Source organism: Quercus lobata, chromosome 6 (assembly GCF_001633185.2).
Source record: "Quercus lobata isolate SW786 chromosome 6, ValleyOak3.0 Primary Assembly, whole genome shotgun sequence".
NCBI lineage: Eukaryota > Viridiplantae > Streptophyta > Magnoliopsida > Fagales > Fagaceae > Quercus > Quercus lobata.
Window position 1 is genome coordinate 1611736 of NC_044909.1, and position 13739 is coordinate 1625474.

General features: G+C 35.4%; 1 protein-coding gene across 3 annotated transcripts; it reads left to right on the top strand.

The window, feature by feature from the left end:
• The first annotated feature begins 243 nt into the window (after nucleotides 1-243).
• On the top strand, nucleotides 244-5895 carry LOC115995316 (type IV inositol polyphosphate 5-phosphatase 7-like). 3 transcript variants are annotated; one of them, XM_031119829.1, is made up of 14 exons: nucleotides 244-890; nucleotides 1041-1162; nucleotides 1555-1626; nucleotides 1714-1798; nucleotides 1900-2004; nucleotides 2106-2943; nucleotides 3057-3250; nucleotides 3623-3731; nucleotides 3840-3988; nucleotides 4216-4485; nucleotides 4647-4752; nucleotides 5124-5206; nucleotides 5303-5485; nucleotides 5581-5895. In XM_031119829.1, the coding sequence occupies exons 1-10, from the start codon at nucleotides 868-870 to the stop codon at nucleotides 4436-4438; spliced, it is 1920 nt and encodes a 639-aa protein (XP_030975689.1). In that variant the 5' UTR covers nucleotides 244-867; the 3' UTR covers nucleotides 4439-4485; nucleotides 4647-4752; nucleotides 5124-5206; nucleotides 5303-5485; nucleotides 5581-5895. The 3 variants fall into 3 exon arrangements, with proteins under 3 accessions (XP_030975689.1, XP_030975691.1, XP_030975690.1); XM_031119831.1 differs by having other exon boundaries at nucleotides 1041-1128; XM_031119830.1 differs by lacking the exon at nucleotides 4647-4752.
• Nucleotides 5896-13739: the final 7844 nt, after the last annotated feature.

Here is a 13739-nt window from a genome sequence, read left to right on the forward strand (position 1 = left end):
AAGGGATACAGCTATAGGGTACCCTTCACTTCACTTTGCTGACCGAAAGGGCAGCCTTTGTCTCAGCTGCCCGACTCATTTTTTTTTGTTCTGCAATCAGTAATGTAAAAGCTTAAAACTACCTGCCCGTTTGCCCTTTCATGCTTTGGACCCTTTGTCTTGTGCTTTGTGGTAAAACCAATAAAATTAACAAACAAAACCAACACAACACAAAAACAAAGAAAAACAAAGAGAAACTCTTTCTCTTTCTCTCTCTCTTATTATGCACTTTATTCTGTTCAAATTCGATACTTTGCTGTGGTTACTGAGACCGAGGCTCTTTGTTCAAAGAGAGAGAAAGGGAAGCTCAAGGCCAAAGCTTTACACTTTCTTTCTCTCTCTGCCGCATTGTCTTGTTCTACTTCAGAATCTCATCTCACTTCCACGCATTAAAGCATTGTCTCTCTTTCTCAGTCGTTGGTTTTTTTTCTCATATTTCCTGGGTTGTTGCTTCTTTGTGTCTTAAAGGCTTTCATAGAGTGCATTTAATAGCATCAATAGAGGACAGCAAGAAAACCCATTTTGTTTTCTTTGGTCTCTTTAAGGCTGAGCTCATCAAGAGTCTGTTTGGGTACTTTTGGGAGTTACATACAACAGACTTATTTACGTTGTTGAAGTTGAAGTTGAACTGAGCTAGCTTGTTCTTTTGTTGCAAAGCTCATTAATATAGAGAAAAACCCAAGAGAGGAGTGGCTAATGCGGTTCTAACTTCTATTCCTTATGTTCTGACATCTTCGGTTGGTTCTAAGCAAAACCCTGAAATCCAGAAATAGTAGAGAAGAGAATATACCTGGAGAGCTGTATGAAGTGGTAGTGAAACAATGAGAGATGGGAATTCCAAGAAAAGCAAGGTTTTTCTTTTTTTACTTTCTTCTGCTACAAAAGATATTCTCTTCTTGGGGAAAAAAATTTATATAATGGATTTGTTTCTGAATTCCTTTCTCTCTTTTCTTAATTATTGGAAGTTGTCAAGCTGATTCTTTGTTTGTTGTTTGATGAAGCTCTCATGGTCAAAGAAAATGGTCAGGAAGTGGTTCAATATCAAGAGCAAAACAGAGGATTTTCAGGCGGATGAGGTTAAATATGGAGGTGGATATCTTTGTTCTCTATGGGTTCTTACTTGGTTGGTAATTGTTAGAACTTTGGGAGTTAAATCTTTGCCTCAATATCAGCAAATAATATGTGATTTTGAGGAAGGGAACAGATATGTGTATTTTTTTTAAACTTTATTGTAAAATATTTTCATGGTTCTCACTTCTCAAAATGCTATGTACTTGGCCAAATAATTGAGGATTCTGTTTCACATATCATAAGTACTGAATATTCTCATATTCTAAATTCTAAATTTCTTTTTTCCAAAATTTCATAGTAACCAAATTATAAATTAACTCAATTGATCAAGTTTGTTTTTGCTGCTTCTAAAACGTTCTTGGTTTTTGTATTTTTCTTTATGGAATTTACATCCTTTTTGTTTTAAAAGTATGATTGATGCATTAACAAAGATTTCTTCTTCAGGAGGTGATGTGGAATATAGGACTAGCAGCTTCTCAGAGAGGGAGCCATGCACAACCAAAAAAAGCAAAACAGGTTTAGTATGATTAGAACACGATTTTGACACATCTTAGTAAGTTATCTTTTTTCCTAATTTTTTGTTGTCCTCTCTATAATGCGCAGAAAAATTTAGCCGGAACACAGAGCAGGTCCGGCGAGCAAGAATGAATCTTGATCACCCTCGGATTATAGATGTGCAGAACTATAGGTAACCTTCCCTTCCTTCTTTTTCCTTTCTCTTCTTACAAATGGTATTGACTTGTAATTGTATTGATTATGAAAGCTTCTCTCTTTTTGATTTGGTTTCAGCCTATTCGTAGCTACATGGAATGTGGCTGGAAGACCCCCACCAAGTAATTTGAATCTAGATGACTTGCTTCATGCCTCACCTCCTGCTGACATTTATGTTCTTGGGTATGTTTTGAAAGGCTTATATTTCCACATTTTGTTTTGGAAGGAAACTCTGAAATTGGCACATTACTTATATATGCCATTCTGTTCTTTGTCTGTTTCAGTTTTCAAGAAATTGTTCCGTTGAATGCTGGTAATGTTTTGGGAGCAGAAGACAATGGCCCTGCCAAAAAATGGCTGTCTCTCATTCGAAAGACTCTAAATAATTTTCCTGGGACCAGTGGTGTTAGTGGATGCTATACACCATCTCCCATTCCTGAGCCAATCGTAGAAATAAATGCAGATTTTGAGGGATCAACTAGGCAGAAGAACTCATCTTTCTTTCATCGCCGATCGTTCCAGACAACACAGAGCTGGAGAATGGACAATGACCCCTCAATTCCACAACCACGACTTGATCGACGATTCAGTGTTTGTGATAGAGTAATCTTTGGCCACAGGCCTAGTGACTATGATCCTAATAACAGATGGGGTCACAGGCCAAGTGACTATTCTAGGGCAAGCGACTATTCCAGAGCTAGTGACTACGATCCTAATTACAGATGGGGCCACAGGCCAAGTGACTATTCTAGGCCGAGCGACTATTCCAGGCCTAGTGATTATGATCCCAATCACAGATGGGGGCACAGGCCAAGTGACTATTCTAGGCCGAGCGACTATTCCAGGCCTAGTGACTATTCCAGATGGGGTTCATCTGATGATGATAATGGTCTGGGCGATTCACCAAGTACTGTCTTATATTCACCAATGTCCTATGGTGGATATGCAGCAAATGAAGATGGATTTAGAATGCCAACACGTTCGAGGTACTGCTTAGTTGCAAGCAAACAAATGGTTGGCATATTTCTCACAGTTTGGGTGAGAAGTGAATTGAGAGACCATGTTCGGAACATGAAAGTATCCTGTGTTGGTAGAGGATTGATGGGTTACCTCGGAAATAAGGTACCATATTATTCAATAAAATGATCATTACCATATTTATCCCCCTTTTTTTAAAGAATTTTCTTAGATTTATTTAACTAAAAGAATGAGCAATGTTCTGCTTGAATCTGCAGGGTTCAATTTCGGTCAGCATGTCTTTACACCAAACATCTTTTTGCTTCGTCTGTAGCCATTTGACTTCAGGACAAAAGGAGGGTGATGAGCTAAGAAGGAACTCTGATGTTATGGAGATCCTTAGGAAAACAAGGTTTCCACGGGTCCATGGCTCAGGCGATGAGAAGTCCCCAGAAACAATCCTTGAGCATGAGTAAGACCCTTGCACATTTTTCATCAATTAAATAGGACTCTAATAACTTGCAGTGCAACAGAAATTTAGGGGAGATTAGGGTAAATGCAGATTCATGGGATCTGAAAACAATAAGAAAAAAAAATAAAACTAATTGTTCACATCCCTTGGAATATAAATAAATTGATCATATATTTTATAGGATTTCTAATTTTAGACATACCAATTTTGTTCTTTTTTTTTCATCTACATAATTCCACCTCTTGAAAGTTAAGGAATGACAGCAATTTGTATAGACCTTGTACACACATATACTTGCATAAACTAATAGTTATCATTGTTCAACAAAACTTGCCTTCAATCTTCTAATTTTTTATTTTTTTTTCAATCTAGTCGAGTTATATGGCTTGGGGATTTGAATTATCGCATTGCCCTCTCTTACCGCTCTGCTACGGCACTTGTTGAGATGCAAAATTGGAGGGCATTGTTAGAGAATGACCAGGTATGTTTCCTCTCCTGAAATCCTCTCTGTTTCCAATTGCTTACTTTCAGATTTATTACTCATATGAAGAAGACTTTTGATCTAAATTGTTGATGTTTCTCTTCACAGTTACGTAAAGAGCAAAGAAATGGTCGTGTTTTTAAGGGATGGAATGAAGGGAAGATCTATTTTCCCCCAACTTACAAGTATTCAACTAATTCAGACAGATATGCAGGGGATGATATGCATCCAAAGGAGAAGCGCAGAACACCTGCCTGGTAAGATCATCTGTCCTATCTTATGGGCAACAATATGTGAAATAATATCTTAAATGCATAATCGAGATAGTGTGGAAATTAATAAAAATGATACATATTTTTTTCTTTGTTAGATGGATTGTAGACTATATTATGGAGCATATGATGTAGGTAGTGAGGGTCTTTGTGTTGTTGCATTCATAAATTTTAGTACCTTTTTGTGCTGATTTAATTATTTTCGTTTAAAGGTGTGATCGAATTTTGTGGCATGGAGAAGGCCTCCATCAATTGTCCTATGTCCGTGGTGAATCTAGATTTTCAGATCATAGACCGGTTTATGGCATATTTTGGGCAGAGGTTGAGTCAAGCCAGAGCCGATTGAGGAAAAGCATGAGTTGTTCTGATTCCAGGATTGAGGTGGAGGAGCTTCTGCCGTATGCACATGGATATACTGAACTAAACTTTTTCTAAAGGAATGGACAATAGTTGAGATCCACATTGACCTGCACTAGACTAGAGTAAGCTCTCTCTCTCTCTCTCTGCCTGTACACACAATTTTACATGTTAGATTTGACATTTGGCCTTTGGATGCATTACTTACTTCTTAGTTTAGTTGCCTTGACATTATGTAAGCTAACCTGACAAGGAGATTAACTGAAGTATATTCTTACCATTGCAGATACTTGCTCTTTCCCATAACTGAGTGATTACTGAGGCCAATAAACATTTGAAGAATTTCAATTATTTCTGCATTTCAATTATAATTTGCATCTTCAGTCAATCAGGTGAATACCCCACCTTCAGTTCCCTCCCCCTCTCTCTTTTATTTATATTTTCCCTTTTGAGCATTATATGTGGCTGGGAGTACAGATGTATGCAAGTCTCCTTGATGACATTACTTCCCAGCCTCTTGCTATAAGCATGGAGGATGTACTTAGTACAATACCCCACCAAGGACTGAATCATGCCTCTTTTGGTCCCCATAGTGCATGCATTTTGTGAATCCATGTGCAAACCAAGTTGAAAAACATAAAATGCGCTTTGCATAATCTGAAAGTTTTTCACATTTACATTCTCTTTCCCTTATCCTTTGAGAGTTTCATGAGCAGCATATCTATTGCTTGTTCCTATTCTTATTTAGCCATTTGGTCCCCAGTTGCAGGAGGGAATCACTTTGAAACAAAATTCATCACCCTTGAAGAGTGATGGAGACATTCCGTTGCCCACAAACCGAAAAAGGTTGGTCTGCCTCTCCTTTTTTTATATTTACTTTTCTTGGTTTTGCTGTTGCTCTCAGTTCCTTTGTCTAATTTAACCTTTACTTTCTCTTACCAGGTGTTAATTTTGTAATTTCTGTCCTCAACACACTGTACCTTTGATCATCATAACTTGTTAGCTAACAACACACAAGTTTCAGTATTATGCGTAAATTTTGTTAACTGATCTGATTAACAAGCACCTACTTTTCTGGCATCTCGAAGTTCCGTAAGAGCATTTGCAGTCCTGCATAATAATCAGGTACTATATACATATGTTAATTAGTGCTTACTTCTATACTTAACACTAAATAACTTGTCCATGTACTTATGATCAAAACTTTTTTTGCTCTGCAGGATGAACTCAGCCTATCAAGAAGTGCCAAGTGGGTAGATGACGATTTTTTTATTCTTTAATTTGTCTAGGGACTATAGAGATAATAGATGATGACTGAATGAAGGTGAAAGATAGTCAAAATAATCATTTGGATACCAAATTTTTTGTTTTAAATACAAAGAGAAGTAAAGAAAGGTTTTTTGGATACTCATTGCCAAACTGATGGAAAACAATTGTAAAGAAAGAAGAAAATGAAGTTGATGATAGAAATCTGATTCCTCTTGTTCCCTCTATTGTAGTTAATGATTCTACTGAAAAAGGTTGTTTTCTTGATAGTCTCCCATCCCCACTGCTGTTGGCTTTTCTTTTTACCGTGAGGTGAATAACAAACTAGAAAAGAACAAGACAGATTCACAGCTTTGGCAGTATCAGACGCCATGATTTAGAGACTGCTCTTTAAGAAATATTTCTTATTCCACGTTTGTCTTTTGCTGTTATTCTAAATGTTACTATTAATTACTTCAACTATTAATACCATAAACACAACAGTGGAGGCAGCAATAACAGTGTCCAAATTCAGATGAAGAGTAACCAAAGTGGCTATAGGACTATTTTTACTAAAATAAAGCTAATTACCCAAAAAGTTTCACAACTGTTTTCATAGTTGCTGAGGTGGCAGGTTGTAATTGGTTTATAATAAAAATGATTTCAGTAATTGTCTCATATCAAAGTGATGTTGTATTAATCACAATTTGCTACCTCAATAAGTTGTGAAATTTGTTGTGCTTAATACATTATTGTTTTGAATATAGCTTAAAAAAACTGTAATATGTTAATAAGCTGTAATTTGTTAATGCATGCGTACTCACTCTCAAGAATTTCAACAGAGAAGCATAGGAAGCATTTTTGCCTTTTTGTGGATTCCAATGGTTTCTTATACCTATTTCATTTTATTAATGTTTTTCCCACTAATGGGTCAGCTAAAGCCTACACATGACATGATTACATCATTTTAGATAGCGTCAAACTCAATCCTACCTTTTGTATCTCAGCATTGCAGCATTGCATAAGGCCACTCTGCATCTCTTCCCTAAAGTAAAAAAGCCTTGTGCCTGTGTCTGAGGTCCAAATGCTTGATACATCAGTGCATCACTACTGTTTGCCTTGCTCTTATTACTACAATTTATTTGCGCGTGAAAATTTTTAATTTGCAATGATGTACTATTATTTGTTTGAATCCTGGAGGTGCTATTGCATAACCGGAAACAACATGAAATGAGGCCCATAAGCATTTTGCTTTGATGCTTTTGAGTCTTGACGTTGTCACCTGGTTCAAACTTCAAAGTAATTATTAGTATAAAATGAAGAAAATAAAAGACGTAGAGAGAAGAGAGAGGAAAGTCCTTTGTGACTATGTTTGTACCATTTTTTTTTTTGGTATGTATGTTTGTACCATTTTGAATTGTGTATTTCAAGAATCCAATATAGGATATATATACACACACAATGATTGACCTATAGAAGCCATTGATAACGCCCGAATCAAGACATCAATTATTCTTGATATGCCTTGATGCAGGGCTCAAGAAAGGACCATGACTAAGGTGTAAAACATAGAGGAAAGATACACTTTGTCATGTAAAACATGTTCATTTACTAACAATAATCAAAGTTATCCACTATAGTTCTAGTTAGCTCTCTTTTACTCAATTGCAGGTAGTTGACTTGAATGGTATAATTTGAGCTGAGAGCTTCAAAGGGGGGAGTGCTCAACGAAAAATTTTTGTCACTCGTGAACTCTGAAACTTGGTAGTTTGAATCAGCTACACAAGCTAGTTGCCTTTGGCTATAACTGAATAAAATTCCATATGCATACCCACACACCCCCCCCCCCCCCCCCCCCAAAAAAAAAAAAAAAAGGAAAAAAGAAAGCTCTACCTAGTCGGTATCAAGGCCAAAAAAAGATTCTTGTGGGTCTCGTTTCCCTCACTAAACCATGATGAATAGAGTCCTTTAAATTTTTGGAGTTTTCTCTGAAGTTTTTTAACTTTTAAAGATTCAAATGCATGATTTTTTCTTCTTTTTTTATTGGGGATTCTACACGCATGGCATGGGCGTGGATGCTAGTATAGAGTCATAATTATGGAGTGAAAAGGGTTCTTCTGATGTGATCCCATTTCCTTTCTTCTGATGTGATCCCATTTCCTTTCTGCTTTTACAAGCCCTTAACCTTCATAGAGAGGCTCATACCCAACTCAAGTGCCCAGGTTCTAGCTTGGACTTAAAATGCCTGGACCTTTTTTTTATGCAACATAGTGGGTCATGCCAGTTGAGTTATAACTTATTGGACCTATAGTTAATTGGAAGATTCACTCCTGAAATTTGAGTACTTTCTTATTCAAATCTAGGACGGGGAAAAACAGTTACATACACCTGAATTTACTTCAATGTAGTTGAATGTTTAGTGTATTGCTTTTGCCTGATGTATATAAGTTAAAAGTCAACCGAGGCTGTATGTTTTGTACTGACCAAGTTTGAGTGGCACTGGGGTGTGACAATCAGCAGTAATTGCTGATGAAAAGTAGGACAGCAGCTCATGTGAAGGTCTCTGATATGTAATTTTTGCAAAATGAGATGCATTTTCCCATTATGTCTTGGAAAATTTCCACAGTGCAAAAGACAGTGCATGTAGCCTACAGAAGAACTTGCACATTTAAGTCGCTCCATCTATAGTTTGAAGTACCCGCAGGATAAAAAAGACAATTAGGCAGAACATATGCAAATGTCTTTCTTATAGTCTTATCAAGGTCGTACCCATGTATAATTCCCACTTCTGTGAGGTCTAAGAGAGGTGATTTCCTGATTGGTATGCCGCTTCACCCCAATTTTATCATTTTTTTTTAATATATAATAAATGAAAGAGAGATGAATTTTAAATTTTTATCATCTTTCAGACAAAAAAAAAAAAAAATGGAAAGATGTTTAAAGAACATGCTTGCTGATTGGCATAATGACTGGAAACTGTATTACTAATTGCATTTGTTATCCATTGGAAGGTTTGCTTGAGCAGATTAATAGCTTGCTTTAGGTAATTGGTCCCCAATAGCAGCCTTGCAGGCAAAAACCACTTCAGAGAGTCAGCCCTGAAGCGTGACTGAAATGTTCCCTATTGCACAAACCAGAAAAGCACAAGCCTCTATTTTGCTTTTCTTGGTTTTGCTGTAACCTGTAACTCTTTAACTGTGGCCTCATTTTCTTAGACCTTGGTATATATGATTCATGAAACTTTGTGGTACAATCAATCACTTTCATAGAATCTTTCTTGGTGTATTTCTTAATTGGCTTTTGGAAATATCAGTTTGAGAATGTACTCGGTTAACAAAAACTTCTTTATGGCATCTAAAAGTCTTGTCCAAACATTTGCAGTTATGCATAATGACTAGGAGATAACCCTCTGTGGTGATGCAATTGGTTGTACTAATAATCTCTTAAAGAGTGATTCTAACCATACTACAAATTTTACTTCATAAATTCTATAAATTGATGCGTTATTTTTAAAACAGGAACAAAACGGCATTAAGAAATTAGTTTATTTATTATACTGTTTATGTAATACCGATCACATTCATTTTTATGTTAGTTTGCAAATTTTTTATTGTAAAATTGGTAGTAACTACAGCATTTTCCAAAAGCTAAATTCACCAATCAAGCAGTTCCAAGTAAGCAGGGAAGTTTTCACTAGGTCAATGAATTTTTTTTTTCCTCTTTTGGGTGCGTGGGAAAGAACCAGAAAAACCAAATGTGAGGGAATGATGGAAGAGCAAACGTGGTAAACATAAGTACTTTCTGTTATAATTCAAAAAAAAAAAAAAAAAAAAAGGAAGAGGTAGAGATTTGACGGGTGTTCATTACTGGAAGTAATCAATGTCATAAATTTGGACTTCATGATAGAAGTTTGAAGCTTTTCTATGTTTCTGCTTATGATTTAACTGAAAAGGGTGGTTTCTTTACCCTACTTTTTCTTTGAGGAAAGCAACAAACTTGAAAAGCAACTCTTTAAAGATCTGACAGCTATATTGGGAAGTCATAATTTAGAGCCTTTTCCTTTTGCACAGATTAGTGTTCCACTTCTATCTCTAATATCTTGCAGATTAACTATATTCCCATAATTGAATCTGGGAACTAGGTAACTTGTGGACATTAGAAGTCATTATGGTCCTTTCCTACTCCTTTATTGCTCAAAGCTTAAAAGGGTCTAAATGGAACATCACTTTGTTTACTATTGGAGAGATTTTATGCGGTGGCAGAAGCTTTTGGTTAGTGGGAAGGATAGGCAAAATGGGCTACAAATACAGTAAACAAGGTAAAAGCACATCACTTTGTCTTTGCTGTGCCGACCAAAGCAAAGGATTGGTTACGTTCCTTTGCCTCCCAAGTTGCTATCATTTATTCTTGAAAATATGCTACTAAACTACTTCTACAAATTAATCTCAATCAAAGATAGAGTTCTTGCTATTTCTTTTACAGCTTATACAAGGTCTACATAATATTGAATCATTTTCCCTCTCTTCCTAAACGAGAAAGTGAAAAACATACTAAGTCAGCTATATAATCCAATTTATATTCTTTTGTCATATACTGGTCCTGCTAACCTTCCACGTAGTATTTACTCATTAGTTTGTTGGCTCATTTGGCATCCCGGTTACAAGTTACTTTATCCTTCCTCAACATGTCCAAATGATCATTGTGCATGCACAAAGTTCATTGAAATTTAACCTGCAAATATAAATGTGCAGCCAAATCCCTCTCCTTGCGCCCCAAAAAAAAAAAGTCTATATAAATGTCCGCCCACTACCTTGTTTTTTAGATGAATGACCAAAAAGCAATTTCCGTTGTTGTAATTTATAGCAATTTATGCATATGTACACTTTGCTAAAGAATAAAAGTGAAACATAATGATTAAATGCCCTTTGATAATGTCAGATTCAATGCTGGTTGGAAGCTTTTTCCAAAAGCCACAAAATACATTTGGAAGTGTATTCATCAAGGCTTGCAATTATATATGTTCTCAATGTTTTAACTTGTTTAAGATGAATCAAAAACTAATAAATAAAGTCATTATGAAAATTTACTTATATTTAGGATCTTATAAGCCAATGGGGAGTGTTTCTGTAATCTTTTTCGCATGATTACTGATTAGATACAAATAGCTGCATTCTTAGCGGGAACATAAGATAAACTAAACAGAGGTACAAGTAGATACAGAAACCAATAATCGACTTTCCTGAAAAATTTCCACAAGCTCTTGTTATATATAAAAATTTACAAATAGTAATTCAATTCTATTTAGTTACATATATTGACAACAAAAATCAAACAATCACCATAAAATTTGGCTAGCATGACAGTTCATGCCTCATCTGCCATAAATCTTCCAGAAGATCTACATAAAAAGCAAAACAGTGACACTGACATGAAGAGTATCATCTATAACTAGAAACGAAGTAGGGTATCCAAAAAAATAATACAACCATCTTAAGAAATTAAGGCTGCAATATTAGTCGATATATGTCTCTTTTCTTTTTCTTTTTCTTTTTTCCTTAGAAATTGTAATGCAAATCAGAAGTAGACAATGAAACAGAACCAAGTTGAATCCTCCTTAAATTCAACTCAACATGAAAATATGGAAAAAAAAAAAAAATAGTGTACACTATCTCTATCCTGCACAAGATTGCAAGCCGATTGCAAAAATTACACCACTCTGCACCTCTACTACTAACAAGTGAACTATCTGTAGACTAATTATACTTAGCTGTAGGAATTGGAATGCCATTTTTACCACCCAAACCCTGACTACGCATATCTTTTCTTCCTGTAATCAACTTTGTTGGTTCTGAAGATTCTAGTTTTGGAAAACCATCCCATGACATCTGATTGTCACAGCAAGCAGGAGAGCAAAATGCTCTTAGATAACTGCACCATAATGTTTCATGCATCAAATTAGCAATTTTATATATGAAGTAAATACACATCCCAATTAATATGAACTTGATACTCTCCATTTAATAGATATATCAATAATAAAGAAATACACAGGGCTATGCAACCAAAGATGCATACACATTTTTTTAATTCATCAATCATATAATATAACACAAACCAAAGATACAATGGTCTGTTGGCTTTATAAAGCCTTGACTTAAAATTCAACAAAGTACTCACAAGAAAGAGAGGAATAAAAATTTTATTAGAGTACTTCAAACTCACAAGCAAAAAGACCTTGAGAGCTCACTACAACTTTTTTTCTCACACACTTTCACATCATACATCTATCCCCTTTTATAGGGTGAAGTTACAAGAGCTATTATTATTGTCATAACTCTTTGTTTCATAATAATAAATTTTAGAATGTGGAAAACTCAAAGACACAAACATTATGGAATGACAATGGACACAAATAGTTATGGAAAAACAAAAGACACAAACTGTTATGAAATATCAAGAGGTACCTTCTGGTTTACCACTTCCAACATGGTCCTTAATTTCTGTCTGAATAATATAAATTAGTTCCATAAATTTGTCACTTTTGAATACCTAACTGATTATACATCAAGTACATAAAATTCAATAGTAGGAAGTTCTAAATATTTAGTTCAATTCAGCTTAGCTAAATCAAAGCAAGGAACTAGTTGCTGCTTAATTGTCATAAAAATTAAACATATTGCATTGAAGTAGCAGATTATGATTACTTCCACAAACAACAGATGATAAAGTCAATTAATATAGTTGGTTCGAGTGTCTTAGCATTATATATAGACACACACGTGTTATTAGTTATCTCTTATAAAAAAAATTAACTTAAATATATTTTTGGTCCTTAGATTAGTCATTAATGATTTTAATATGATATATGATCATTTTAAGTTTAATTAAGAATTTCAGTCAACTAAATTGCTTATGAGCTAAACTTAGAAACAATCAATTCAAAGGGATCAAATATAGTTCAAGGGCAACCTGTCCTACTAAAAAAGATAACTGAGACACTGCAAAAACTAATAAAATCACATATTTAAACAGATTATAATATAATTTAAGACAAAACCATTAAGCGCCCTGTTTGATTGTAAAAGCAATTGTTTAATTACAAGAAAATAAACTAGAGGAAAACTGAGCCAAAGAAAGCAAGACTTACCCATACATGTACACATCTTTATCATCCTAGAGCTTCGTCTTGCATTGAAAACAAGCCTTGAGAAACTCCCCAAACCCTTCGTCGGGGTTCTTCTTGGACCCCTTGTCGTTCGGTTCCCAAACTGACCCCAGAGTCAATATACTCTTGTGAGGACGCTTTTGCTTCTTCTGGAGGGGTGGTAGATCCAATTTTGGCGCTGCAAGGAGCATCTTCACCCAAAAAGTCTCTGACTCATCGAGCCTGATCATGCCCTGGCTTGTCGTCCGATGAAGAAGAGAGAGCTTGGAAGACATCAGTGAACAACTAGGGTTTCAAGGATTTTTGGTTGGTATGCATTTTTTGTAAGAAAGTAAAACTAGGGTTAGGGTTTTCAGCAAAATAGACGTTCAAGAAGAAAAAATAAAACTAGGGTTAGAGTTCTTTTGAGAAAACAAACGTCAAGAAGTGAAAAACAGAAGATGGCCTTCATGGGTTTAGAGGCAAGAAAGTGAACATACACACTACTCACAGTCAGAGCTTGAAAAAAAAAAAACAAAAATGGGGTTTGAGAGGTGAGGAAAGAGGTGCTGATCCTGCTGAAAATGTAAATGAGAGAGAGGAAGAGTTTGAGTAGGAGAGGATATATATATTGCTAAGAGATCAAAAACTCAACATAAATTCTTCGGGAGTGAGATTTTTGGCAAAGAGATTCTTAGTTTGGCAGTACATGAAGCAAAGTTTTAAGGGAATAAAAGTCCTCTTCTGGTAGAATTCTATTCCATTGAGGAACATGTTTTTCAGTGCCGTGATTGATTGCTCTATTATCGTATCCTCTTTTGTATTCATAACTTGGGTGATTGTCACAGGTTCATATCTTGTTCTACGTAAGGCTTAGTTATCAAGCAACTAAAAAATGGCTGTTCCTCGAGTTTCCTTGATTGAATAAAAATTAAAAAAAGTCACCATTTAAAAAAGGACTAGTTTCCTTTTCTTTATGTGTACCAAAGC

Coding starts and splice junctions, on each gene's coding strand:
- LOC115995316 (XM_031119829.1), top strand. CDS start 868: ATGGGAATTCCAAGAAAAGCAAG. Junction 1,799..1,899: donor ATAGATGTGCAGAACTATAG/GTAACCTTCCCT, acceptor ATTTGGTTTCAG/CCTATTCGTAGCTACATGGA. Junction 3,989..4,215: donor AAGCGCAGAACACCTGCCTG/GTAAGATCATCT, acceptor TTTCGTTTAAAG/GTGTGATCGAATTTTGTGGC.